Here is a 27,441-nt window from a genome sequence, read left to right on the forward strand (position 1 = left end):
GAAGAGCAGGAAGGGAGGAGCCGGGAGGGGGCGGGCTCAGCATTTTCGCCCAATTAGAGAACGAATTAGAAGGGCGCGAGGGTAGGAGAACGGAAGTAAGGATCTTGCCCGGGAGAAGGAAGGAGGTGCTCGGCTGAAGCTTCTCCTCCCCTCGTCCCGGCACGGGTTGCGCGTGCGCCTTCGCACATTCTAGTGCCTTCTAGAAAAAGTGGACGGTAGGGCGGGGCTTGGAGTTGGGGTGTGACGAGAGAGGGCGGGCCCTTCACGGGAAAGCTGGCTTTCTGAGCTAGTGCCGCGTGTTCGCTTTTAACGGTCTTCGGCGAGCAGGTGGCGAGTCACGAGCTTGGTTCCTGCTCTCACGGGCCTAAGCTGGGGGCCTGAACCTGGGTTGGACGGGCAAGAGCTTTACGTGGGCCATACGGGAAAAATGCCAACTACGGTTTCTGAAGAGAAACTGCATCTCGCGCTGCCCCCGGTTTCTCCCACTCCCCAGGGGGGCTGCGTGTGGCTCCAACAACGATCGGCCGACGCTTTGCGACCCCAATGCCCAAACAAAGAAACGTGAAATTACCGGAGCCTCGCGCCCGCCACTCTGGCGAAACGCTGCGCCTAAACTAGTGGGTTGCGCCCCGCCCGCAAGCGCGTTGCGCCAGTGGTTGGCGGGCTCCGGCGTCACGTGCACTGCATGGTAGGCAGTGATTGGAGGAGCAGAGGCAGCCGCTCGTCCCGTCAGCCGCTCGGCGGCGGGGTTTGTTAGTTCCGGGTCGAGCCGTAGGTGACCTCCTGAATCCGAAAGCTTTTCCCTGAGTTAAGATGGCTGCGGCCGGCAAGCGGCCGGGACGCCGATGAGGAGCGGACGCGAGGCTTTTCCGAGGTTTTGCCCGCGATCCCTCAGCAATGGCGCTCCGGTCGCGGCTCTGGGGGAAGCTGTCGGTTTGCAGGAACCCCGGTAATTCCCGCTTCTCTCAGATGACTCCCCAGGGCCTGCACAGTAATGGGCATATGCAGGTCGTGTTTTCAGTTCAACCCCCAGCGGACAGTAAACTGGCTAACAGCGTTGTGGCGACCGTAGCAGGAAATTAAGCGGGGTCTGTGATGACTGTACCCTGTGACCAGATTTACCTCCTCTCTCCTTTCCGGGGAGTGGATGGGGTAGAGGTTGGGTCATACTCCTGTTTTGTCCGTGTTTGTAATTTTTTAAGATACATGTGGTGGCTCCCGTTCTTAGGGTGTGGGGTCGCAGCGCTCTCAACCAGTTGCGAGCCAGCGGCGAAGCCTGAAGTGGACCCCCTGGAAAATGCCGCTGTTGCCCCAGAGTTCACCAATCGGAACCCCCGCAATCTGGAGCTCTTAGGTGTGGCCAGGAAGGAGCGGGGTTGGGGGACAACGTGGCCCTCCCGTGAGTTCTGGCACAGGTAATTAAGTCGGCTAGTTAATCGACCCTACAGAGCGGTGCACGGTGCCCTGCAGATTGTTTTCATCAATTCAGTCAACGGCCCAGATATTTCTGGAGATGGTCTCCTCAGGAAGCCGCCATTTGGGGGTGGAGGAGGGGTTAGTGGACGGGGGTTGGGGGGATGTGAGGGGGTGGACCTGGAGGGACAAACAATAAGTAGGTGTCAGGGAGAAAATTTAAAGAGGATGATGTTAGGATGGGGAGACTGGGGGCCTGCTAAGGCCCCTTCTGAAAGATAAGACGATCTGCCAAGAAGAGCGTTCCCAGCAGAGGAAATGGCTGGGGTGGGGACGGGCTTGTGTGTTTGAACAACTACGAGGCCAGCGTACCTGGAGTCCAGTGTGCGGAAGGAGTGAATAGCGTAAGGTGAGGATGGACAGGTAGGTAGGAGACAGATCATTACCTTTGTAAATTGGAGTCAGCACCTCACAGTTTTTCACAATAGTGGAAGACAGAATTTAGTAAATTTTGAGGTTGAATTGAAGATCATTCCAGTTGCTTTGAGGAGAAATTTGTAATGGGGGAAGAATAGAAGCAGGAGGCAAGTTAGGAGTCTGTTCTTTGTTATGAAGATGGTTATTTATTGAACACTTTGTATTTGCCAGGAGCTCTTAGTTGCTTTATGTGCGTTTTCTCGTTTAACCCTTAAAATTACTTTATGAAGCAGATACAGTAATTTCCTTCATTTTATGGGAGCAAGAGAATGGAGGCTTAGGGGGGACAAGGTTAATAAGCTCTAGAGCTAAGATACAAACATGTTTTGTCTGACCTACCTAAGATCCAAGACACTATAAATTATTACCACTTGCTGCTTTATGTTGGTGTTTATCTGCTGGTTATTTACTTGGTAAGCATTTGTTAAAAATGGAATATTTCTTAAGGACTATATAAATTGTAATTGGAAGTTAAATAGGAGGCATAACTATGTGATACATTCATTCAACAAACATTAGGCCTATGACACTTCATAGGCATTGTGCTAGATGCAGGACATGCAAAGAGAAAATACATCCTTGTTAGCAAAAATTTTAAGTTTTGTTGTGGACGATGGAATAGGGATAATAAAATTTTACAGTTGCTATGAAGCATTTTTACTTAGTGTACGTAGGAAGGAGTCAAAGGGAGTAGGCAGATCCCTTGAATTAATCTAAAATTCTTTTGACACATTCAACGTATTTACTTAATATTGGATCATTTAAATAATTAGAGATTTATTTTCCCACTTTTTTCCCCTGATATATTCACAGTATTATCAGTATAGAATTTTGGCATATTATAATAGGAAGTGACCTTAGAGAGGATGAGTCCTATGCCTTTGTTGAACAAATGGTTTAAGACAAGGATCAGCAAACTATCGCCCATGGGCCATAGTTGGCTTGCAAGCTAAAAATTTCCTTTCTTTAAAACGTGAGAAAGAATTCCAAAGAATAATATTTTGTGATATGAAAATTATATAAAATTGAAATTTCATTATCCACAAAGGATGTTTTATTGTAACACACCACCACTCATTCTCACCTGGCTGTTCTAGTATTACTATGGCTGAGTTGAGCAGTTGCAGGAGACCCTGTGGCTTACAAAGCCTAAAGCATTTACTGTCTGAGCCCTTATGGAAAAGGATTGTTGACCTTTGATAAATTGTGATTTTTACTAGGGCTGCCAGCAAAACCAGGTGTAGAACCCACATTTCTCAATCTAGTGTTTTTTCCTGCTGTTTCACACTAAGAATCCTGGTGTGACCTCTAATTTTGGTGTTTTATTTAATGTGAGCTTAATTTTTAAATGTGTAATATAAATGTATGCTATAAAATCCAAAGGGTAAATAGGTTTTATGTGTATCCTTTTGGAGATAATTTGTGCACATAAGTGTAAACTTAGTAGTTTTTAAATTACAAATATTAGGGCACCTGGGTGTCTCAGTCTGTTTTAAATGTAAGTGTCTGCCTTCGGCTCGGGTCATGATCCCAGGGTTCTGGGATCAAGTCCCACGTTGGGCTCCCTGCTCAGCTGGGAGCCTGCTTCTCCCTCTGCCAACCGCTCCCCCTGCTTGTGCTTTCTCTCTCTGTCAAATAAATAAATAAAATCTTAAAAAAAAATTTACAAATATTAGCATACCACGTACACTGTTTTTCATCTGAATCCTCCCTGCCCCCTTCAGAATCCATCTTGGAAATCCTTTCTCTTGTTTAGAACATTGGCTCTGGAGCCAGACCCCTGGACTGAAGTTCTAGCTCCGTTACTTACCATTAGTTGTAATCTTGGTAAAGTTACTAACCCTTTCTATGTCAGTTTCTGTGGCCTTAAAAAAATAGAGAAAGAAAGAAAAAAGAATAATGAGAGATCATTTTGAAACATGAGCTCTGCCTGTAAACAGGACAGTGCCTGGCATGGTAGGTGCTCAGTGAATGGCAGCTACTTCATTCCTTCCGGTAACTGGATAGAACACCACCGTATGGATGTTTTAGTTAGCTCCATATTGATGATTACCTTAATGATTCCAAACAATTTAGCAATGAATTGCCTTGTCCATGCGTCTCATCAGTGAGATGGGCGTATTTTCATGGGCCTGAGAGTCTTTAATATTTTGTTTCTGTGAACAGTCTGTTCAGATCCTTTGCCTATTAAGGTATTGGTCTTTTTTTTTTTTTTTCAGATTATAGGAGGCTTTTTACATACGGAAATTAGCCCTTCGAATAAATAATATGTGTTTAAAGTATTTTTTGTTTCTTGCTGCCTTTTGACTTCAGTTTACTGTTTTTTTAACTGTAGAAAACTTTGGTTTTTCTTTATAAAAGCAGGATGACATGGTTTGATGTCCTATTTAAATAGGCTTACTTTAGACTCTTAATCATAGGAAACAAACTGAGAGTTGCTGGAGGGGAAGAGGGTGGGGGAATGGGATAACTGGGTGATGGACATTAAGGAGGGCACGTGATGTAATGAGCACCGGATATTATATAAGACTGATGAATCACTGACCTCTGTCTCTGAAACTAATAATACGTTATATGTTAATTGAATTTAAATAAAATAAATAGACTTACTTTGAGGTTGTAAAAAACAATCTGCTTGCTAGTATTATGATTTCAGTTTTTAATTTAAATCTTTGATCAATCTTACATTTATTTTGGTGTTACTGGAAAGTAGAAACAGAGTAAGTATATCCTTACTCGTTGGAGGGTCACAGCTTAGCTCTGCCTCCTCAGATCCTTTTTTGAAGTGATGCTGTGTAATAATTCTCACATCTCAGAAATACCAAATTTCTCCTGGATATTTGAGATTAAGTGGAAATGTTTAGTTTATTGTTATTGAGGGTAACCTCATAAAGACAGGAAAAACAGCTTTCCCAAGTCAAATCCAGGTTAACTCTGTTCAAGTAAATGAAACAGACATTGCATTCTTGAGTAATGTGTAGGCCTTTATTCACCTGAGGCCTTTTATCTTTAGGATTCTTTTATGATTTTATTCTCTTCTCATCTCATTTAGGTTGCGAGTTATAAGGACTCAGCATCATGTAGAAGCGTTGGTTGAGCATCGCAACGGCCAGGTTGTGGTTTCAGCATCCACTCGGGAATGGGCTATTAAAAAGCATCTTTACAGCACCAAAAACGTGGTGGCCTGTGAGAGTATAGGACGAGTGCTGGCAGAGCGATGCTTAGAGGCAGGAATCAACTTCATGGTCTACCAACCCACTCCTTGGGAGGCAGCCTCGGACTCGGTATTTTGGTTTTCATGTACTTATTTTTAAAAGGTATGAATTCTTGACAGCAGGTGCTTACATAGTAACAATAGTTGGATTTATCAAGTTCTTTCCATGTGGCAGATCCTGAGGTGGGTATCCTGACATGTGTGACCTTATTCCATCTTCATAGCAGCCCAGAGGGTCAGGAGTAGTATGCCCAAGTCACCTGAGGCTGGCTTGTCCAGAGTGAGTCCAGGGTGACTGACTGTGCAGCCACGATGTCCCCCACTCTACTTCCCCGTTCATGTGTTGACATCTTGTCTGTATGATGAAACACCACTAATCTTTGACATCTCTAGAGTCTCTTATCTGTGTCATTATTAAGATCACTTTCTGGGAAATCAGTGTAGGCTGGGGCTTAGCAAGGAGCAAATCAGCTGTTTTAGTTCTCTTGGGAACGAACTGTTTCTTGTCAGCTTCTTTATTGCGCTAACTTAACCTTTTCCTTTTTTCGGATCTTCAAAACCAGATGAAGCGACTGCAGGGTGCCATGACGGAAGGCGGTGTGGTGCTGCAGGAGCCTCGGAGAATCTATGACTGAAAGAGGAGCATCGTTCCGAACGTGTGACTATAAAGCTGTGAGCCGTTGCGTCCTTCAGAAGGGAGCATCTGGAAGGACAGCCAGCTTGGAAGTTTTGTACAATCATGTAACGGTGGAATGTTATCACTAGTTAAGGTCATCCCCTCCTCCTCTTGTGTGTGTGTGTTGGGGGGCGGTGGTTTAATTAAGGGCTAAATTCTTCCCCTTCTTGGACAGAAGTATCTGGGAAAAGCTGTTGCCAATTATAATTAACTTTGCAAGGACAAATTAAATGTTGTTTATAAGTTAAAGAATAAACGCAGATATGAGCACTTTCTGGTTACATGAAATCTTCTTTGCCTTTGAGCCCTCTGTGGCAAGAGTACACATAGGAGATTTGTGCAAACTACTTGTTACCATGTCCAGCTCATAGTGGTTAATCTCAATAAATGACAGCTGTTGCTCTTCAGAGTGTGGACCTTTTTTTAAAATAGGAACTGTCCGTATCAATTTATTACAGTCTTTTTTTTTTTTTAAAGATTTTATTTATTTATTTGACAGAGAGAGACACAGCGAGAGAGGGAACACAAGCAGGGGGAGTGGGAGAGGGAGAAGCAGGCTTCCCGCGGAGCAGGGAGCCCGATGCGGGGCTCGATCCCAGGACCCTGGGATCATGACCTGAGCCGAAGGCAGACGCTTAACGACTGAGCCACCCAGGCGCCCCAATTTATTATAAAGTCTTAGTGCTGTGAAGATAGAAGGGGCAAATCGTGACCTTAGTTGGGCTCCTGAACCCTGACATGCAGAACCAGATGTGAAAGAAGAAAGAAACGCAGTGAGGAACTGAAAGTGGAGGTGGAAAGGAGCAGGGTTGGTGTATGCTCAGTTTGCCTTGAAAAGAGAATTTGTTGGATAGGAGATGAAGCTTGAAGTGCAATCACCTTAATCTAAAATGAAGCTGGGCTAAGTGGGAATCAACGGCAACTCTTTTATAGGGGTCGATTAAATCAAAATAACTTTCTGGCTATTTAAGACCGGTGCAATGAGAAAGAACCTGTAAGCAGTTAAGGCGGCTTCTAGAGCATTTCCCAATTTTTAAATGTGTATCCCAATTATATATTTATACAGAAGTGAGATAACATTACTATTTCTAATCCGAGTGTTTGGTATTTTAAAAAGATGGGTATGCACCAACATTTTTTAAAAGTATGATTGGTTCTGAGAGGATGCAGTGACTTAGTGGTCCTCTTGTGATCAATAAATACCCTAGTGGAGACATTTGAAAGTGTTTATTATAGGTCCGATATTTTCTTGCCTCATCTTAAAGACTGGAGCACTTCACTTTGAAGATTGTGGTTGTAGAAGGCTTTTCAAACAAGTCTGGTGTTCAAGGGCGGGTGTAAATACCGAAGACTGGACTAGTGGCTTTGGAAACTGGCAGTGACAAAAATAGGGTTCACCTGGAAGTAACGCTGTAGGTAGGGGTTTTCTCTGCAAGGAATAGGATGGTCCTAGATCATCTCTGCACCAAAGGTTTCCTCAGTTTGATAGGCAACTCCTGAGGGTCTTTGTGGCAAGTGTGAGAGATGGTATCACGGATGATGTTGCAGACAAAGTGGAGAAGATAGAGTGTGGGGGAGGGGACGGGGCCAGGTGCGAAGACGTGCAGATTTCAACGCGGACGAGATGGGGCCCTCCCCCGCCGCAGCTGCCGTGATTGCCTCCTTCCTGCAGTTCCTTCAGGCGCTCCCGCCCGGTCTGCACGTACCCTTCTTCCGCGCTGTTTTCTCCTACCACGCCTCTTAATACCCAGCTCTACGGAAGTGCCACCTTCCAGCGACCGCAGAGAGATCGCCGCCGCCAGGGGAGCCGGGCTCTGGCTGCGAAGGCGGGGCCTCCGGCAGCCCCGGCGGGCGGGCGAGGTGCGCAAGCAGACACCTGTGGGCGGGCAGGTGGCGGCACGCGGCCAATCGCCGTGCGAGCCCCTTAAGACGGGCGGCGCGGCGGAAGCGCGTGGCAGCGCGTGGCCGCACCGGGCGCCTTCGGCCGAGCTGCGCGGCCATGGACGTGGGCGCCGACGAGTTCGAGCAGAGTCTCCCTCTGCTGCAGGAGCTCGTCCTGGGCGCCGACTTCGTGGGTGAGGCGCGGGGGAGTCGGGCCTGTCGCCCATCTGCTCTGGGGGGCGCGAGCCTGCGGGGGCGGGCCGGGGCGGGGAGGTGGGGCCTAGCGGGGACGGACTCCAGGCCGCGGGAGGCTCCGAGAGGGCCCCCCCAAGGGCGGGAGAGCCCTCCGGCCGGGCGGTGAGACGTTAAGCAGCACTTGCGGCCTTGGCCCCACTGTGGCCCAGGGGGAGCCGAGCCCACGGGATGACTGGCCTGGCGTATCCTTGCTTTGGCTTTCTCATTTTCGTCTTCTTGATCCCGCCTGGCCTCGTGAGCGCCGACGGTGAGCCGAACACGTTTGCCACCTGCAGCACTGACAGCAAGAACCGTGCGGCAATGGTCTGCGTCTGGGGACGCTTGTCTTTTTTTTTCTGGCCCGCAGGTCTGGACATAGAGTTCACAGGCCTTCGCTCTAACCTGTCCCGGCCCCAGCAGATCAGGTACACCAAAGCTGCCGTAGCTGAGCCAGGGGAGGTGCGCTCCTCTGTGCCCTCGTGCCTCGCACTCCGGCCACGTCCCTTATTGGCTTTGAGGGGGCAGGGCAGCCCTTGGGGGGGGCGGCTGGGGACCTGGCCCTTGTCCTCTAAATGCTGGTAGCCTTCCCTCTTGGTAACAAGGTAACGCTGCCTCTGGCTGAGAGGCGCCCCTCCGGCGCGGAGGCTGTGGCACCTTTATGTCCTCTCCTTGCCTGTGGAATGAGATGCCTGTTTTTCCCCCAGTCTTTTCGACTTGCCCTCCGAGTGGTATCTAAAGACCCGCCACAGTGTTCAGCAATTCACCATCTGTCAGATTGGTGAGTGTCCTCTTCAGCCGTTCCTTCTGAGTTACTGAAGGAGATACTTGGGTTGTCTTTGTGTTTCCTGCTGGTAAAACAGCGTTGACCCCTTTCAGAGAGATTGGCTGTGGTTGTGGATGCTTGTTCGGTTTTTGTCTGTGTTGTGCCTGTGGGCCTAACACTGTGCAACAAGCAGAAACCTCGTTTAGCAGCACCGTTCATCAACATGAAGGAGTCTGTACCATCTTTCAAGGGAAAATGTGCATGATTTTTGTTTACAGAAAACTTATACAAACAAGATCACGTTATAAGTATCTTGCTCTGTAGCCTTGTTCGCTAATGGAGCTTAGAGATCTTTCTGTATTGACATAAACAGCTCTCCATTTTTAACAGTCACATAGTATTCCAAATTGAATATATCCATTGACTCAGTCTGCTAATGATGTACATTTGAGTTACCTTTTGTGTGTATTGTTCTGGTATGTGCATATGTATTTGGTATACTTCCAGCAGATTTTACTGACCCCTGCTTTTTCTGTGAATGAGGACCGTCTGTGTGTGTGGTTGCTCTCTATCCTTGTCCTTTGCTATTCTCTTGTGGTTTTTTCCTTAATTGTAAGACCTCCGTGAAAAGTACATGAAACGGCACGCTGATACGTTTCTGTTGTCCTCCCCTACTTTGAAGCCTTCTTCACTTTGCATAGGGTCTCTTTAGCAATATGGACATTTTAAAGCCATTAAATGTATACATCTCTGGTTTTTAGCATTTCCTCTGGTGAGTTTTAAAACTAGAAAAAATGTCAGTATTCTGTGTTTGAAGAACCATTCACCATCCTATTTTAATAATTTCAGTGTGAATTACAGTTGATAGTTCTCCTGTTCCAAGTCTGTGTTTTCTTTCTTTTTTTCTTTTTAAGATTTTATTTACTAGAGCACAAACTGGGGGAGAGGGAGAAGTAGGCTTCCCCGCTGACCAGGGAGTCGGATGTGGGCTCAATCCCAGGACCCTAGGATCATGACCTGAGCCGAAGGCAGACGCTTAACCAAGGAGCCACTCCGGCGCCCCGCCCCATATTTTCTTTAAGAGACAATCTTATTCTAAAGGGTACACAGTTTCTTTAGGTGCAAAATATTGTTCAAAATGTTTCCTTTCTGAAGCTCACTTCTGGTAGGTTTTCTTTGGTATTCATTTCCTCCTCTTTCTTCTAGGATTGTCTGTGTTTTCCAGTATTGAAGGAGAGTTGAACAAGTATGTATGAAGACCTTTTGCAAAACACCTGGCTCTTGCCCACTGATCCTCTCCACCTGCTCCCCTCCAACTGCCTCAGGGTCTGAACCACGTTGGCCCTAGACATTCCATAGTCTCCTCTGCTTCTGTGCCCTTCCGCCCCGCTGTCCCCTGCAGCTTCTGGCTCCTCCAAGTCTCTCTCGGCACAGTATCTTTTCTGGGGGGCCTTTCCCAGCATTTAGGTGCTCCTCTCCCCGTTTCTGTGCGCCCTGAAGGTAGCAGTTAACACGGTGTCATAATGAGGGTGATGTGGCTCCCAGGAACCAGCAGTCAGAAAGCCTGCTGAACAGTAGGCTCAGGATGGGGGCTAGACTCTTCCATGCGGGCAGGATCTCTGCCTTTTTCCTTTGGCCCCAGGGCCAGTTGGTACTAGAAAAAGCCAACATTCAAATACTTCTTGAATGAAAGGAGGAGCCTGCTCCGAAGTCAGCTCTGAGAGCTAGAATTTTAAAAATGGTTTTGGCTTTTCCTTTTTACATTTATTTATTTATTTTATAGGTATGTAGCCCATTCCTGTAACTTCTTTCTCTTCCCGACGACATTTGGGATCTTGGATTCCGAATTCTCTTTCCAGGCTTCTAGTGTTCAGTTTTTAAATCAGTATGGCTTCGACTACAACAAGGTATGGCAGCAGAGAAGGGAAATGGGAAGGTTTTAAAGGTTCTCTGGTCCAGCTGGGCTGAATCCCATTTCCTGTCCACGTGAACTGGACAAGGAAGGCTTCTTTTCCCTCTGCTCCCCTGCCCAGAGGATGCCTCCACTAGTCTCCTTGTTCCCCATCTAGTTTCTCAAAAATGGGATCCCATATATGAATGAGGAGCAGGAGAAGAAAATTAAACACAGCATCCTGACCGGGAACTGGAGAGTTCGCAGGTAAAGCCCGTTTCTCTGGGGGCTTTGGGACTCTCTGTTGCTCTCTTGCTGCTGATCTTCCGAGTTTCCTGTGGGTTGGCGTGCCGGCTCCAGGGTATGGTGACCTCCCGCCATCACCTTTAGCTGGGGTGGCTTCGGCAGCATGCCATCAGCCAAACACAGCAGTTCCAAGTGCTGGGCGTTCTGTTCCCTCACCTGAGAGGAGAGCCGTCCTACTATATGGAGGATGATTTTCGTGTTGAAAAGTGAAGGGAAAAAAGGCACTGACTCTTAACTCCGTACTCAAATGAAAAAGCGGGAGCTTCATGCCAGTGGGGTGGGGGGGCGGAGAGGGGAGGGGAGCAGGCTCTGTGGGACTCCGTGTGAGATGTTATGCTGGCCTTCAGGGCGATCTCGGGGAGGTCTCGGTGGTCAGTGATGTATAACCTTGACCACGCCAGTCATGGCCTGGACATATTGCCCCGTGTTCTTGAATCTGCGTGCTCCTGAGGGCGGGGTCTGCCTTTTTTTCTTTTTTTCTTCTTCTTCTTTTTTTTTTTTTTTAAAGATTTTTATTTATTTGACAGAGTGAGCACAAGCAGGGGGAGTGGCAGGCAGAGGGAGAAGCAGACTCCCAGCTGAGCAGAGAGCCCGATGCGGGACTCGATCCCAGGATCCCGGGACCATGACCTGAGCCGAAGGCAGACGCTTAACCGACTGAGCCACCCAGGCGCCCCTCTGCCTTTTTTTTTTTTTTTTTTAAGCCCCCAGTGCCAGTTGTCTTACTTGAAACCAGGACTGCTATGGAGCTTGGGCCAGGAGTAGTGGAGTGACAGCATTGTGTGGTCCCCTGGGCCCTAGGCAGGCCGTGTTGGCAGAGTCTGGAGCTGAACTAGTCATTTCAGCTCTTTGAGCTTTAGATTCTTTGCCTTTATCAGGATGGGAGGTTAAATTAGACCGATTTTTAACTCTGGAATATTATGATTGAATATTGGGTCCAGATAATTATATAATATTGGAGGTTTTTTTTTTTTTTTTTTTTTAAGTAGGCTCTGTGACCAATGTGGGGCTTGAACTCACAATCCCAAGATCAAGATTCGTGTGTTCCACTGACTGAGCCAGCCAGGTGCCCCTGGAGGTGCCTTTTTTTTTTTTCCTCCGCTGAAATCCTTATCCTGAGTTTTTCATATAAAAATGTAGCTTTTTTTTTTTTTTTGTAAGAGAAGATCTATTTGAATTTTTAACCTTCTGTTATTTTCAAATGTTGGAGAAAAGTCTTTCTTTATCTCAAAATAACATCGTGTTCTTATATTTCTGACGTAGAGGACGTGCTTACCAAAGTTCCTGTCTCTTCCTTATTTCACCAGATGGTGCTTTTTCACCCCAAAAGCTGAATTAAGCAGACAGGCCTGACAGGAGTGTTTAGTGTTGTCTAGCTCCCATGCATCCCAGTGAAGCAGAAAGGGATGGAACATGCTCCTGCGATTGTAGGGGAGAGTATCAGCCGAGTGTCTGGCTCTCTCTTGCAGAACAAGATTCAGAAAATAGTCTTTTTTGGGTTTATTTTGTTGCTGAGATCACAATGTTAAAACCGGAGTCCTCTGAAACTCTTGTCATGTTAACGTTGTCTTAAGGTTCTGGTGGTTTTCTCCAGCATCCCACTTTCATGTGCCCATTTTCAGTTCTCTGGATAAAGACCAGATCAAGGTGGTGATCGATGAGGTGACACGGTGGCTGGACCTGGCGGAGGAGGGCGACTGGATGACTCTCCCTGGTATCGCTGGTAGGTAGGAGGCTGCTCCCCCCAGCCTGGGGGTGTTGGGGCTGGTCACTGTCGGGTGCAGGGGTTGGGGGGCACGTACCCTCTCCTTCCTGTGGATCCTGGGCATCGGCTCAGCGGGCGTGTTGTCCCTGGGGTCAGATCAAGCTCTGACCTCAACTCAGAAGCCGGAGGCCTTTTGACTTATTTTGAGTTTTAAGGTTGAAGATGTCCCGTTCCATTCAGAGTCGTCTTTTTTATCCCAATCCTGAGAGCCCTGTGTTACTATTATTTACTTGTGTTCACCCCTGGATTTTTTTTTTTTCCCCCACGGCACAGTGTGGAATCACAATGAACATGCCCTCAATTAGTGGTCCTCGGGCTTGGTCTGTGGCCCCCTGGCGTCTCAGACCCTTTCCAAGGGGTGCACAAGGTCAAAAGTACTGTCAAAATCTCACTTGGTTGTCACTTGCCGTTGTCACTGGGCATTTGCATGGATAGTATTGAGCGGGGCGCCGGTGGGTAAAAATGCACCTCGGAGCAGACCCTGCGGGCTGTCCTCCTGTACTTCGTTGCCACTTCCAGCTTAGAAACACAAAATCTAGTTTTTATGAACTACCTTCGTGGCGAAGAAGTAACTCAATCTTTGTTCATCTTTTAATTTCGATGTGTCAAAATACATATGCGTAAAACCTTGCTGTTGCTAACCGAAGTGCAGCGGTTCCCTGGATGAAAGTGCCCGTTCATGTTTCTGAGCTGGGAGCTGAGTCCATGCCTTTTCTTTTAATGGAATGTCGTTTTTACATGAAAGAACAGACTGTGGTTATTTTGATTTTGGGTATTTTCAGTCCTTTTCTCAAGTGAGAAAAGTAAGCCTGTCACTTGCAGGAAAATAACAGAATTTGTGAGTGATAAAATTTGAGCTTTCCATCAAAAACTAAAATTTTGGAAAACTCAGGTCTGCCACCGTGAGCTTGACAAGCTTCCCAATACTGAGACCGTTCTGATGGCCCGTGGTACATGTCTTGTTGATCGTATGTAATGTGTGAACATCAAAAAATTCGAGTAACTCCACAAAGCAATATTTTTCACATAACCAGTGCATGATGTTACAAAATCACGGGTAGCAGTGTAATGGTTTTATTATTTTAAAAGAGAACTTTGCATTGTTTAACGTTCACTGTTCTAATGCAGTGAATGTCAAAAGCTATAACCCCCCCACAAAGGCTCGCCAGGGTTGTCTCAGAGTGGCCCTGAGATAAACTTCGAGAATGGACGTGAATGCTGTGCCATCCCTGTCGTGGGGGCTCCTGGGTTTAGGTACACCTGAGAGCTGCCTCTCCGTTGTCCCCATGCATCTCTCAACTTCTTCTCCTGAGGGGAAAGTGAACCCCCGTCTGGGTGGTTCTGTGCAAGCCTTGCGTTTCCTTGCCACAGGTTTCCAGGCCTTTGAGGTCCAGCTGGTGCTGAGGCAGGCCCTCCCCGACATCTGGACGGTCCTGAGAGATCAGGGGGTGAGTTCCCACCTGTGAGCAGGCAGTCCCAGTGGCTCTATTCTCGCTCATTCCACCAAATCTGGCCTCTGAAAGGCTTTCTTTTGTCTTTTCACCCCTCCTTTTGAGATGAATTGCTTCTTTGGCTTCGTTCCCAGGAACCCAGGATTCAGAGAACTTGTCTCTACTTTTGTCTCAGATAATAGTGAAAAAAGTGAGTAAACAACATCGCTGGTATCTTGAAAACACCTCCTGTGATCGAGCCAGCTGTTGGAAGGAGAAGATTCTTCTCTCTGCCAGGGGTTTTTCGGTCTTTTTCCAGATGCTGGTGAAAGCCCAGAAGGTAGGGGGGGGAAAAAAATCTGATCCCTAGCAGTCATTTGTATTTCTGAGCATAGAAATATGCTGTGTCCTCCAACAAAAATAAGATTCCTTGAGATAAGTGGTTCTTTCCTGTCAGTAACTGGCTTTCTAGATCTAGCCTTGCTTTCCCCAAACCGTGATGGGTTAAGCTGGGGCAGAGTGTCCGCATAAAACCCTGCGGCTCCTTTCCCCCTGTTGGGCACACGGCCGCTTCACTACTAGCTGACCTAGGACTGCTGGGGGAAGTTCTTCAGTTTAGACCCCCAGCATGGACCCTGTGCCCCACATCCCTCCTGCACCGTGCTTGTCCTCCTGGCATCAGAGCCGTTGGGCCACCTCTCATGAGGGTGGGGTGAAGGGGGGTGGACTGCCGTGTGATAGGATTGCCGTGGGTTCTAAGGCTACCCCCTCTGCGAGAGCATGTTCACCTTGGATGTCTGTTTTTAAACCTCTTTTCTGCCACCTGCCGATTCCTCCAAGTAGCCCTTAGTGGGCCACAATATGATGATGGACCTGCTGCATCTGCACGAGAAGTTCTTCCGGCCACTCCCAGGTACGGGCACACCTGCCATCCCCCTCTCCATCTTCACTGGCCACCTTGAGAGGGGGTGGGGGCCAGGGTCCTCCTGTGCTATCTCCTCACGATCCGCTGGCTTCTGTAGAGTCCCAGCATCTCTGTGCCTGTTCCCATTTTTGCGGAGTGGAAGCCAGGTGCCTTTCTGGCAGAAAAACTTACATTTGAATGGATACTCTGGCCCCCATTATGGAAGTTGTCCCAGATCCTTGTATAAAACCTTATAAAATCAGAAATGTGAGCAGGAGAGATGCTGCCTTCAATCTCAGCTATAATCCCAACACTTTGCTTTTTCCTCTGTGAGTTCTCACAAATTAGATCACACTACATAGGTGATTTTATGTTTGGCTATATTTCCACTTACCGAAAGCATTTGTGTCATTGACCTAATAAATGCCATATCAGTGGCTGTGTGGCCTTGTCTTGTGGTTGGGCCATACTTTTCCATGACTGATGGTGCCCTGGCTGGATGTACAACGGGGTCGTGTAGCCGTTAAAAGCATGGACTTGGGAGCCATGCGTGGCTCCTCATTCCACCCCTTGTTACGTGTGTGAGCTCCAACAAAGCACTTCCTCTGCTTCCTATAAAATGGGGGGTAGTAATGGTACCAATATCCTAGTATCAGGGATTAAATGAAGTAATGTACACTATCTAGATCAAGAGGGTGAGACGGTTCTAAGATTTCCCCAAGAAATGAATTGATAAAACACCTTAGTTTGAGCATATTGAGGAAATTGGGGGAGAAGTTGGGGTAAAATTCATAAGCCATGACCAGAAAAACTGAGACAACAAAACAAAATTGCAGGGAGAACAAGAGCTGGGTAAGAAAGGAAAGGTGGCGGGGTGGGGGGGAATGTGACCTGGCCCCACGAGAGCAAGGAGGTGCGGTCCGGGGCTGAGTCAGGAGTCCTCTTACGCAGTAGGAAGCCACGTAGGTGCCTAAAACTGGTGAAATCGCCCGTAGCATAGCTGAGCAATCCGGGAACAAACACCCAGAGAAAAGGACTGGAAAGTGCTTGTCTGGGGAGTGGGACGAGGAGAGCAAGGCTTGTGTTGGTTGGTTTCGCAGCAAACCTCTTTAAACTGTGTGCAGGTAGGCCTTTGATAAATAAACCAATCGATAGCTCAGTTCCTTATCGGGGTACTTCACTCACAATTTTTAGTTGATTTTTCTTGGATCTTCTCTGAATAGTCCCTTGTAAGTGACGATTTCATATCTGCCTTTTCAATAGCACTTCTTTTTCCGTTTTTCCATTGGCTAGAACCTTGCAAACTACATTAACCTTGACCATAGACGATATCCTGAATTTAATGGAAAGCCATTTGGCTTTCACCACCATGAATGGTGATGGCAGGTTGGTTTGAGATCTGTCAATTCTTAATGATTTAGGAGAAAGGACGTTTTTAATTCCCATTTTGTTTGCTTTGTTAGTGTTGGTGACAAGCTAGGTTGGAGAATTCCCATGTTTTACCAACAAACTCCCTTCTATCTGGTCTTTTCCTTCAGAAAGCTATGATCAATTTAAGCTGAATATCCACAACCTGTTTCCTGTTCTCATTGACACTAAGAACGTGACCAAGGATATCTGGAAGGTAAGGAACGGGGCTGCTTTGGGTTAAGGAGTGCTTTGTCCCAATCACACTTCACTTTGTCTCTTTTTAAAAATCTTTCTTGGAACCCTTTTCTCCTCTTTTACAACCAGTATTGGCTTCCTTTGTGTTTTAACATTGGGTTATCTTACTAGCTTCTGAGTGTTTTCCTTCCCTCATTCGAGTTCCCATGTTTTGAATGAGGTATATGGAACTTGTCTGATCTAAATAAGCAGTCCACAGAAGAGCTTGTGCTGGAGCTTGAGGTATGTGTGAGGAGTATTTGCAGCCAACTCCAAGAGCATCAGGGTGCAGGAGTCTCTGAAGAATCTTTACTGAGGTGTAAAGTCATGGGTTTGCCACCCTGAGTGCATTACAATCCCCTGGGAAGCCAAATCCTGACACCTGGGTCCCACCACCAACTCCCAGTGGTTTGGAGGGATTGGGGGGGGGGTTGTATTTCAAAAGCTCCCAGGGGCTTGTGCAGTGCAGTTAGGGTGTGAACCACACATGGAGAAGGGAGGCACCCCACTGGCTTAAATGATTCTTCGAAGTTAAACTGAGGAACAGAGAAAGGGAAATCAGATCAGCATTTTAAAGCCTGAAGCTGGTCACTTGAAGTTAACTATCCAATAAGGGAGCCACAGAAATGGCACTGGGTTGCCTGGTACATCCTTGCCCAGAGCCCATTCACTGCTGTACCACCCCGGTTTCTAGTTCTTGAACACTTCTCTGATGCTGCTCGTGTCCGTGTGGCAGAGTCCTAGCGTGAAGCAGGAAGGACGTGGGCTGATCTGAGAGGACCCATGTGGACTCCTTGTCACACAAGAGGAGATGAGCTCTACCGCGACCTGGCATGTCCCAAGGCTCTGGTTCTCAGAGCACCTGGTGTCCTACGAGTGTGTCCTTGGCCATGGCCTGGTGCCTTGGAGGCGTATGTTCATGGAACCACTTAAGCACATGTCTTTGAAGGAAGGCTGTAGGAGCTGTTGAAGTTTTTCTAGCTTCGCTTTTTGGGAACCTTTTAGGAAACCCAAGATCATTAGGTGCTTGGACATCCTGATCAAGGAATAAGGACACTTATGTTTGAATAGAAAGAGGGGTTTATAGGAACTATTTTCCATGTTCCTTTAATGGCCATTTGGCAATACTCAAAGTAGATAACAAAGCACAAGTTTTATTCTCCCTGATTTGTTTTCCATAATTTTAGGAACTGAATTTCCCAAGGGTTTCAAATCTTTCAGAAGTTTATGAAGTCCTAAACAGGTAAGGAAGCCCTTTTTTTTTTTTTTTTTTTTTTTTGAGCTGCTCCTAGAGCAAAGGTTCTCAGTGGAGGGGATTTTATTCCCCAGGACACATCTGGCAATGTTGAGACATTTTGGGTTGTTACAAATGGGGGCTATATCTGGTGAGTAGAGGCCAGGATGCACAGGAATAGCCCCCAACAGCCAAGAATTCCCCAACCCACAGTGTTCCTAGTGCTGAGGTGGGTACACCCTATCTAGAGGGGCAGGAACCCGTGAAATACCTACAGCTGTTGAATTATATGGTGGTTTCTGGTGGCCAGGGTTTAATTTCTCTTGATCTGTGTCTGATTACTGGCGAGGTAAGCTCCAGCACATCGGGCTGTTTTCCATCTGGACCCTGGTGTTTGTCATGGGCCTGCCACGGGGCTGGAGGGTGCACCCCAAACACTTGAGTGAATGAATGATCCCAATACTAGGGATGACCCTGACCTTTCTGTAGAAGCAGCTCCCACCTCCCCCTTAGAGCTCTGACTGAGGCCTGGGTCGTGCTAGTGGGGACACGATGCCTGGGAAGTGCCAGGGTCTGGGGAGCTTGGTTCCTTCCTCCCCATCTGGGAGGACCAGGAAACCCCGAGCAGCAGAGAGAGAGGGGCATCATGGCAGCTGAAGGTGGCACCTTTCTGAAAGGAGAATGGGTCTGTTCCTCTCTTGGTGACAGTCCTCTGACCACCCGCATTCCCCCCCCCCCACCCCCCTGCAGTGCAGTGCGTGGTAGTCTCCTCTGGGCCCTCGTGCTTCATGTTCTTCCTCCAATGCCCCCCGCCCCCAGGTCCCCATTTCCAGGAAGAAAATCCAAGGCCAAATGCAGGCAGTGTCCGCTCCCTGCCCTGCCAACATTTGTGGTGTTGTCTTTGTCAGGGTGTCTCCCAGCAGCCAGGACACATGAGCGCCTCCTGTCGGGGGGGCCCAGGCGGGAAGGGCTGCCCTGCGCCCGCCTGTCCAGCCTCCAGCCCCGTGGTCCTCCCTCCACTGGCTCGGCGGTGTCCCTGGCGGGGCTTCCAGCCTGGCCCTCTCCCCTCCCCTCCCCTCGCCCGCCATCAGCCTTGTTCTCCTCGCTTAAACTGCAGAGCCACCCTCCTGACTCTGTGCTCTCGCTACCACAGTCTTCCTTCTTCTCTTTGCGACATGCCTCTTCAGGGGCCTCTATGCGGCCGTGACCCACGGAGGTCAGGTTCTCTTCCTTCACGGAACTTGCTCTCGTGAGCTTGCCCGGGGCAGACTCCTCCGTCGTCCCAGCCAAGGGCTGATGCATGGGAGGCCCGAGGAATGGGCATGGTGACTGCTCTCTGGAGCCTGGCACGCTCAGCCTCTCCCCACCCGTGCTTCGGTGGTACCCTTCCCTGGATTTCTGGTGGGTTTTATGGTTTTTCAGTCCATTCCTTGTGGGTTCTTGTTCTTCCACCCATCCCTTAAGTCCCTTCAGGGTCGTTCCTCGACCCGCTCCTTGCTCATTATCGTGTCCCTGGGTGACCAAATGCACTCCCTTAGCTTCAGCTACTGCTGTCCGTGACTATTTAGACCTCCAGGACAGCCCTTCGCTCGCTGCCTGGCTGCCGGGCCTTCCTGCCCCACGCGACTACGGGCACCTTTAACTTGGCATCGTTCTCCGTCCCTCAAACCCACCTCTGTGCCTGCAACTCTCGCGAAGTCCTGATGGCCACAGGGGCCGTGCACAAATGTGAGGGTTTTGTTGGAAACGCACAGGCTCTGAATCGAGACTGCTTGGGTTGAAAGGCCGACTTTGCCACCCGCTGGCTTGTGAGCAACGACCGAATCTCTCTGAGCCTCCGTTGTACCACCTGTGACCTGAGGATATGACTGCGGGGAGCTCGCAGGTAGCCGTGGACACAAGTGTGCTCGCACGCGGGAAAGGACTTGGACCGATGCCTGCGCTCGGCCCGTGTCTGTGTGGCGTCCACTGCTGGCCTTGTGACCGGTGGCCTGAAACCGAATGGGCACATGCACCGGACAGATGGGGAAACGAGCGGTGCAGAGGTGCTCGGCACACACCCAGGTTCTAAGAGCCTTTGTCGGAAAACAAAGGGAAGGTTTCCTCGTTGAGTGCCATCCCCTGTGCCAGGGCCGGGGCTGGGCCAGCCACGTCTTCTAGTCCGTGGACTCCTGTCTGTCTGATGCCCTGAGCGTCTCTGGAGCCTCTCAGGTCTGCCTTGCCCCTGCGTGCCCAGCATCCTTGCCTCCGCCCCGGCCTCTTTCATTCCAGGGACCATAGAGGCGCCACGGGTATCCCCTGGCCTGGCTCACTGCGTACTGTCGCTGGAGTGATCTTTCAAAACATGAACCTGACTGAGCCAGGTTTCTGGTCCGTCTTCCTGATGCTGCTGAAGTCTCCCCACCACAGATCATCCAAGCTCTCTTCCTGGCCCCTGCCCTTCCCACGGGGGCTTCAGCCACACTGCTCGCCTCGGCAGCGCCATCAGCCCTCGCTCCCTTTCCCTCGCTCCCTTTGCATGCTCTCCGTGCTCGAGATGCCGGTCGCCTCCCCGTGGCTTCAGCTGAGCGAGTTCCTTGGGTTGGGGACTCCTGGGGTACTGCCTGCTTCGAGAAGCCTTCCGTCCCTGCAGCCCGCAGCCTCCCTATCCTCGGGTGCTCCGTGCGTGCCTGGGGCGCTGCAGCAGCGGGACCAGCCCCGTACCTGCCCTTTGGGCCACGGGGTAGCTCTGCAGGCAGAGCCGGTGTCACATGTGTCCTGGTGCCTCGGGTCTGGCTCAGCGTGTGGCAGGTGCGCAGAGCAGCCCGGCTGCAGCCTCGGCCCAGGTGTGCTCCTTCCATCTGCCCTGGTCTGTCTACCGAGACCCTACCGCCTGTTCCTGTTTCTTTTTCTTAAAAAGTCACCCCAGTCCTGAGGACCCTTTTACTTACGTTAACGTGGTGAGGAGAGACCAAGAAGGGCTTACTTGCGGTGACTCTCCATCCTGTTTTTCTTCTCTACTAGTGACTTGAATCCTACCAAGAATTCCGGGCCAGTGGTTATTCACGCAAGCAAGTGTGAAAAGTACGGTATGTTCCTGTGAGCATAAGCTGCTCCGTGGGCGGCAGAGTATTGAGGTACCAGAGTGGAGGCCTGGCCTCCCCATGGGCAGGTGTGTGGGAGGGCCACATGGAGTGCTCCATCGTCCTCCTGTCTGTGCTCCAGGTACCCCCCTTACAAGGGAGCCACCCCAGAAGGCATCGCAGCTCCTGGGGGTCACCTCCCCCTGGACATGTGGCCGGCCTGCCGGGAGGCTCTCCGCCTCGGCTCCTGCTGCTGTGGGGGGACCGGGGTGAAGACAGGCGTGGGTGGGGAGAAGGGCACACACATCTCTGGAGGAATGATGGTTGTCGGTGATGTGTGCACGGCCGGTGCGGGTGTGCGGCTGGGTGGGGGAGAGAGCCCTGTGCAGGCCATGTTCTGATGGCTGTGCCCTGCTCTCTCCTTCTGGAACGCTGCTTCAGTTGAGACCAAGTACCCTCACGAGGCCGCGTACGATGCCTTCCTCTGTGGATCAGGTGAGCGTTGCCGTCCTCTGAAAGGGGGACTCCTGCTTTATTTGTGATAATCCCCACCATCCCGAGGCTCCCCATCTATTTCCAGGTGGGTTGTGCATAACGGACATAAAGCAGGGGTTTGTGTATTTTGATGGGGTGCTGTGGTTGAGCCTGGACGTGTGTTACATCTCCAGCTTTCCCCCCAGTTCTTCTGAAAGTGGCACACTTGCTTCTGTGGAGAGCACACCGGTGAGTGTTCCTTCCTTCTGTCCTGTTCCCGGAACTGTGGTCCAATCCCCTGAGCCCTCGCTGTAAGCGAGGACCTCCGGGCTCCTGTGGCTCTCCCAAACACGGGCGGTGCGGGATGGCCTTTCCTACTGCCCCGGCCCCCTCTGAGCTGGGCCAGGGCCCTTCTCAGCACGGGGCAGATCCACGTGCCAGGAGGCCAAGGCAGTAAGGTGGGGTGCAGGGCCTCACACCTGCCTCGGTGCTTCACAGTGTTTGGTATGCAGGCTTTGTTATCCACCTGTTTCTCGTAACCATGGAAATCAGTGAGGTGGGAGGGCACATCCGTGGGGTCCACACAAGCTGCGGAAAAGGGTAGTGACTCGGAATAAGGCATATAGGGGAGAGATTCTTAAAACCCCGAACTGGAATCTTAAATGCATTTCCCCATGGTAACGGCACCAGGCTCCTAGGCACCAAGGCCACACTTGGAAGATGCGTTCTAGGCCACCATCCTTGGTGTGTGCATTTGTTAAATAGGATTTAGGCTTGGTGAAGGAGCGAATCAAAATTGTAACAGGGTCTTTGAGGCTGACTTGGAAACCTTTTCAGACTAGTCCAAAATTTTTATTAATTTTACTAATCTGTTAACTTTGGTACTACCTATATCTTTCCATTTTATTTATTTTTTTTAAAGATTTTATTTATTTGAGAGAGAGAGAATGAGAGCAAGCACATGAGAGGGGGGAGGGTCAGAGGGAGCAGCAGACTCCCTGCCAAGCAGGGAGCCCGATGCGGGACTCGATCCCGGGACTCCAGGATCATGACCTGAACCGAAGGCAGTCGCTTAACCAACTGAGCCACCCAGGCGCCCCTATCTTTCCATTTTAGTAATGGCTGTATACCCTATAACCTATTGATGTGAGGCTTATAACTTAAATAAGTCTGCTCTCTCACTCTTTCCTGTGCTTTGACAGCATCTGAGTGCCGACTGGGAGGTACACGTGTGCCTGATGGGGGAGCCCCTCATGCCCTGCACCTGGGTGCCTTCCATGCTTGGGTTCTAATCCTCCTGACCTCAAAACCCTCCTAGGGGTAGAGAAGTTCCATGGCGTCCCGGGCCTGCCTGGCTCCAAGGCCCGTGCTTTTGCCCGGACCTGGGCTCCGGCACGTGGTCATGTCTGCATGGAGGCAGGCTCGCGAGAATGAGGGCTGAGGGACGGCCATTCGGGATTGAGAGCGATGTCCTGTCAAGTGGACCTTTGGACCGTGGCTTCTCACTAATTCTCTGAGCCCATTGCTGATGCTTGTCAAGGAAGCTTTATCCAAGTGTCACCGACAGATCCAAGTGACCCCTGAAAGCTCAGCTGTGGCTGGGGCCCCAGAGGGCGCTCTGGGATTGGTCAGTTGGGGGAGTCTGCCGATTTGGAAGGAGGAAGGGGAGAGTGGTCTGAGGCGGCACCCTCCCCTATTCCGTCCCCAGACCCTTCGCGGTGGCTGAGGACCTGTGCTTGACCGCTGGTGTGCCTGAATGCTTTGGGGTTTTCTCTGTCCCTGTAGTGCTGGCCCCATGCCTGAGCCCTCCTTCTCTCTCTACCTTGATGTGCTCGCTCCCTATGTGAACCAGGTGAATCTTATCCGAGCTGGGGTCCCTAAGATTGTGAGTAGCCTTTTTTTTTGCTCCTTTCCCCTTCTCAGAGGCATGTGCTGGGAAGCAGCCCGGTTTTCTCGGGGATCTCTCAGAGGTGGTCTGAGAGCAACCAAAACCAGAGTGAAGAGGGTCCTCCCGCCCCCGCTAGGCTTGTTCTGTTCTTGTCTTCCTGCCCAAAGCGTCGTGGATGCGCGCATTCCTTCCGTCCCTTCCCAGCCCAGACAGAGCCTCTCCTAGCCTCTCAGGATTTTCAAACCAGGTCAGTTGTCCGTAGGAAGTGCAGAAAACCTCCTCTGTTCTTCTCCCTGCCTTCTAGAATTTCTCGGGTCCAGATTGCCCCAGTATCCGACCTCCCATCCTCCTCCTCCGTGTCCGGAGGTGGCCTGGGGTCAGCGAGCAGCAAGTCTATCGTGAGTTTCAGAATCTCTGCAAGTTCGATGTGCGGCGACTCTCGCGGAGCCAGTTCCTGCTCTTGACCAACAAGTTTAAGGAGTAGGTGCCTCGGCGCTCGGCCCACCCCCGTGCCCCTCAGCCACCCTGTCTCTCTGCGGCCACTTGGAGCCTGCTTGGAACAGCAGGGCTGACGCTTGCATGCCTGACCCGAGACTGTCTGTTGGCAGTGCCCGGAGCATCCTGAAGGAGTACAGGGGCCACCCCAGCCTGCAGGTGTCCCTCTACCGGTACTGGAGGCACTCCCCGAACATCAGCTGCCTGTTACAGTAAGCGTGCCCGGGACCGCGGCTGCGGAGTTTGCTCGCTGGGGGGGGGGGGGGGGGTGTATTTGAGCGTGCACACGAGCGGAGGGAGGGGCAGAGGGAGAGAATCTGAAGCAGACTCCCCGCTGAGCGCAGAGCACGCACGATGCGGGGCTCAATCTCACGACCCCGAGGTCACCACCTCAGCCGAAACGAAGAGTCGGATGCTCAACCGCCTGAGCCCGCCAGGCAGCCCACCAGTGTGTGTTGTAAAGGAGTCATTCCCAAGTACGGTGACCTGAATGTCCTTCAGGAACACTGGACGAGCATTTATTGAATGTCTGCTGGATTGGGTAGTGTCATAGGTTCTAGGCTTCATCCGCAAATAAGACAAAATCCCTGCTCTCCTACAACTCACCCTCCAGTGGGAGGTAACCGTGAACAAGTGAATTTCAGGATCGATCAGGTGACAAGCATTTATTAAAAATAAGAGCAGGTCAGGAGGTAGGAGTGGGGGGCCAGAAGGAGGGGTTACTGGTTAAGGGAAGAGATGGGGACCCCATTAAAGTCTCCAGCGAGGTAAGGGAACAAGCCAGGGAGAGCACTGGGGAGGACTGGCCAGGCAGTGGGGCAGAGGCCCTTGAGTGGGGAGGTGTCCGGGATGCCGAGGGGCCATGAGAAGACCACGAGGAGAGGCTGGGGAGGAACGTGGGCCTGGTGGAGTGGAGGGCTGTGGGTGAGGGCTGTGGGAGAAGCTGCGGGTAGCTGGAGATTTTCAGAGAGGTGGGACTCTTGGCTCTGTGTGGGGCAGACTGCAGAGCACGCAGAGCACTGGGGAGGCAGGCGGGCGGAACGTCCGGTCGGGGCTTGGGCTGCCGGCTGGCAGAGTGGGGCGCTAAAGGGGGATCAAGGACCAACTGGAGCAGGGTCGAGCTTGAATCATGGTTTTTGGCCTGCGTAACTGAAAGATGGAATTGCTCTGAGGATTTTGGCTTGCTGGTTAGGAGCCGTATCTATAGAAAACCGCATGCTTGAAGAAAAATGGCCCCTAGGCAATCTTTTCTCCATCCGTCAACCTCTGATGTAAATCACTAGGAAAATGACTCGTCTGCATGTGTCTGAAAGCCATTCTGCCCTCAAGGCAGAAGTTCACACTGGGAGAATGATGGGAAGACAGGAACATTTGGGTGAGCAGGGTGGGGGCCTGCGTGTCTGGCTTTGGACCTGCCCGTTCTCACACAGCCCGCCGCCGTCCAGGACCGCTGACCTCTGTCTTGCAGGGTCTGTGGCGTGGTCATCACCTGGGCCCTCCTGGCGCTTCTCCTCGGAAGACCTGGCCACTGAGTGCAGCCGGCAGCCTCTGTCCTATCCCTGCACCTCCCTGGGACAGCCATCCGTTTGGTTTTTTTGTGGGTTTTATTTGTGTAAATCATATTTTTACTTGCAGGCCAATCTGTGTGGTCCTTATGAGGAACTTTGTTTTGAAGGTGAAATTCTGTAATGATTATCAACGATAAAGAATTCCTTAGATGTGGTACTTTTGTGGCCAGAGCTTTTTTTTCTTTGAATGGGGAGAAGTCCTCGCCTCTGGGAATTTAGGCTAGACCCCCAGAGGGTCTCCTGCCCAGACAGCTAGCATGGGAGCTGGACAGTAGGTGAGCCAAAGGCTCCATTATTTCTGGGAGAGAAATTTTTGGCCGGTAGGCCCTTCCCCAGACCTAAATCCCTACCAGCCTGAGTTTAGTAAAGGGGGAAGAAATGAAGCTAAGTGTCCATGTGTATTGGTGATGTTTTATGGTTTACAGTATTTAACATTCACTTCAGAAGCAAAGATTGCGTACCTTTTGAGGCCAGATACAATCTGGTCACTCTGTTTCCCCTGCACTGGGCCACGCCAGGGGCCACGCTGCTCTACGCCTCACCCAGCTGTGTGTGTGTGTATATAGAATAGCTGTTCTCTATCGAGAGCTGAACTCGGCTGGGCTGTTTCCTCAACCATGAACTTCACTTACCGATTTAGCAAAGCCTCCTTAAATTCAGGGTGAGGGGCGGGTGCGGAGGAGTTTCCTCCATAAAGCCATAAAGCGGAATCGCTAGTGGGGGCAGACGCCATTCCAGAAGCCCCAGGCCCGTCCTGAGGGATGTGAGTGACCAGTGGGGCAGCTCGTGGTTGGACCAGTGAAGGCCTGCTCTCTGGGGGCGGGGGGAAGGAAGTTTTACCCGTTTGTCCAAAAGGCATCCTAGTGAGGTCCCCCCGCCCCCCACTGAATGTAACTTTGTATACGCTGAGGAGCACCCCCTTTTCTCTTGGGGGCTTTTGGGGCTCAGTCTCGTTAGATGAGCTCCACATTCGGTAAGCAAACGTGAGAAGTGAACAAGCCCTTGGCAGAGTGAACCGAGTCACCGTTTTGACTTTCCAGGGTTGGAGCAACTGGCTTGTGTGGTTCTGGAGAAGGGAGTTACTCACCCGTTGGCCCGTCTGCAGGGCGCCGCTGTTGCGTGCACCTGCAGTGGGCCGTCCGCTGGCGACGCGGGCTGCCTTCGGGCGGTGGGGACGCCGGCTGCGCTGCCTGCCGTCCCTGCTGCAGGGAGGGGGGGCGGCGGGGGCGGGGGGTCCCGGTCGTGGGCTGTTTGCTGCCCTCATCCTGCTTTCTCCTCGTCTTGTCTAGGTCTTCATCCCCATGCTTTTCATGTAGTTCTTTTATCCCATCGTTAAATGAAAAATCCAAAGCAAAAACGTAGACCAGGTGCTCTACCCTCCCCCCTTCCCTCTGCCTCGCCTTGTGGCTCAGGCCCATTCTCCCCTTTCAGCCATGTTTCCCTTCACCATAGACCGGCTCACAGGCCGGGCTTGCAGCCTGCCCCCAGCCGCCTGCCCCCCCTGCACCTCTCCTGCTCAGAGTCCCTCCACAGACTCTGCACCCTGGTTCCTGAGCCCCTCACCTTCCTGCTTGCTCCTGTCCTGTAGCCATGTTGAGCATCATTCCTCATCCCTCTGCCTGGCTCATTCCCCTCGCCCCTGAGACTCCATTCAGCTGGTGTCTCCTCTAGGTTCTGGATCTTTGCTGTCCTGGTGGCCCCCTCAGGGGTTGGGCTTCTCCTGCCTCTGTTAGAACGCTTGGGCTGTGTGGCCGGGCTCCTGGTCTGTCCCCTCGCAGGTGGGCGCTTGGCTCTCTAGTCCACGGAATCGGGGGGGGGGGGCTCTGTGTCCCCGTGAGCCAGAGTTCCCTGTGCTTAGAGCCTCCGTGCTACTTGGAATGGACTTTGATCTCTTTGATGCTGCTCATTGAGGCACCTTAAAAATGGGGAGTCTCCACATTCTGCATAATTGACATGGTTCTGCCTCTGCAGTCAAGGAAAAGAATGCACGGCTGCCCCAGGTGTCCCTGGCCTAGGATGTCCTTAACGACCGCCCATCATGTAGAAGTGACTTGACCCCGGCTCTTGCTCTTAGAGTGTTTGAATCTTGTTTGTAACCGATGAGATTTTTAGCATAAGAAAG

The 27,441-nt window shown here is 50.7% G+C and overlaps 2 protein-coding genes across 5 annotated transcripts; both read left to right on the plus strand.

The window, feature by feature from the left end:
- The first annotated feature begins 760 nt into the window (after positions 1–760).
- Positions 761–6,187, plus strand: LOC118001917 (39S ribosomal protein L18, mitochondrial-like). 3 transcript variants are annotated; one of them, XM_034992103.1, is made up of 4 exons: positions 761–949; positions 1,229–1,415; positions 4,943–5,025; positions 5,668–5,735. In XM_034992103.1, exons 1-4 carry the CDS (start codon positions 898–900, stop codon positions 5,733–5,735), a joined length of 390 nt encoding a protein of 129 aa, XP_034847994.1. In that variant the 5' UTR covers positions 761–897. The 3 variants fall into 3 exon arrangements, with proteins under 3 accessions (XP_034847994.1, XP_034847993.1, XP_034847992.1); XM_034992102.1 differs by having other exon boundaries at positions 771–949; positions 4,943–5,207; positions 5,668–5,753; XM_034992101.1 differs by having other exon boundaries at positions 773–949; positions 4,943–5,174; positions 5,668–6,187.
- Positions 6,188–7,779: 1,592 nt separating this feature from the next.
- On the plus strand, positions 7,780–25,458 carry LOC118001890 (poly(A)-specific ribonuclease PNLDC1). 2 transcript variants are annotated; one of them, XM_034992062.1, is made up of 19 exons: positions 7,780–7,855; positions 8,263–8,320; positions 8,600–8,673; positions 9,865–9,904; positions 10,442–10,565; positions 10,728–10,816; positions 12,478–12,578; positions 13,992–14,068; positions 14,247–14,390; positions 14,894–14,963; positions 16,493–16,578; positions 17,786–17,841; positions 20,836–20,900; positions 21,336–21,389; positions 21,575–21,617; positions 23,154–23,253; positions 23,561–23,736; positions 23,865–23,963; positions 25,220–25,458. In XM_034992062.1, exons 1-19 carry the CDS (start codon positions 7,780–7,782, stop codon positions 25,281–25,283), a joined length of 1,596 nt encoding a protein of 531 aa, XP_034847953.1. In that variant the 3' UTR covers positions 25,284–25,458. The 2 variants fall into 2 exon arrangements, with proteins under 2 accessions (XP_034847953.1, XP_034847952.1); XM_034992061.1 differs by lacking the exon at positions 7,780–7,855 and having other exon boundaries at positions 7,989–8,320.
- Positions 25,459–27,441: the final 1,983 nt, after the last annotated feature.

This window comes from Mirounga leonina, unplaced genomic scaffold (assembly GCF_011800145.1).
Source record: "Mirounga leonina isolate KUSES-001 unplaced genomic scaffold, KU_Mleo_1.0 Mir_55, whole genome shotgun sequence".
In the NCBI taxonomy this organism is placed as follows: domain Eukaryota; kingdom Metazoa; phylum Chordata; class Mammalia; order Carnivora; family Phocidae; genus Mirounga; species Mirounga leonina.

Excerpts from the sequence above, each read along its gene's own strand:
- LOC118001917 (XM_034992101.1), top strand. The coding sequence starts at position 898 with ATGGCGCTCCGGTCGCGGCTCTGGGGGAAGCTGTCGGTTTGCAGGAAC. Across the intron at positions 1,416-4,942 it reads TCCCGTGAGTTCTGGCACAG|GTTGCGAGTTATAAGGACTC; the intron begins GTAATTAAGTCG and ends CATCTCATTTAG. Across the intron at positions 5,175-5,667 it reads GGGAGGCAGCCTCGGACTCG|ATGAAGCGACTGCAGGGTGC; the intron begins GTATTTTGGTTT and ends CTTCAAAACCAG.
- LOC118001890 (XM_034992061.1), top strand. The coding sequence starts at position 8,085 with ATGACTGGCCTGGCGTATCCTTGCTTTGGCTTTCTCATTTTCGTCTTC. Across the intron at positions 16,579-17,785 it reads TGACCAAGGATATCTGGAAG|GAACTGAATTTCCCAAGGGT; the intron begins GTAAGGAACGGG and ends CCATAATTTTAG. Across the intron at positions 21,618-23,153 it reads CTTCTGTGGAGAGCACACCG|TGCTGGCCCCATGCCTGAGC; the intron begins GTGAGTGTTCCT and ends CTGTCCCTGTAG.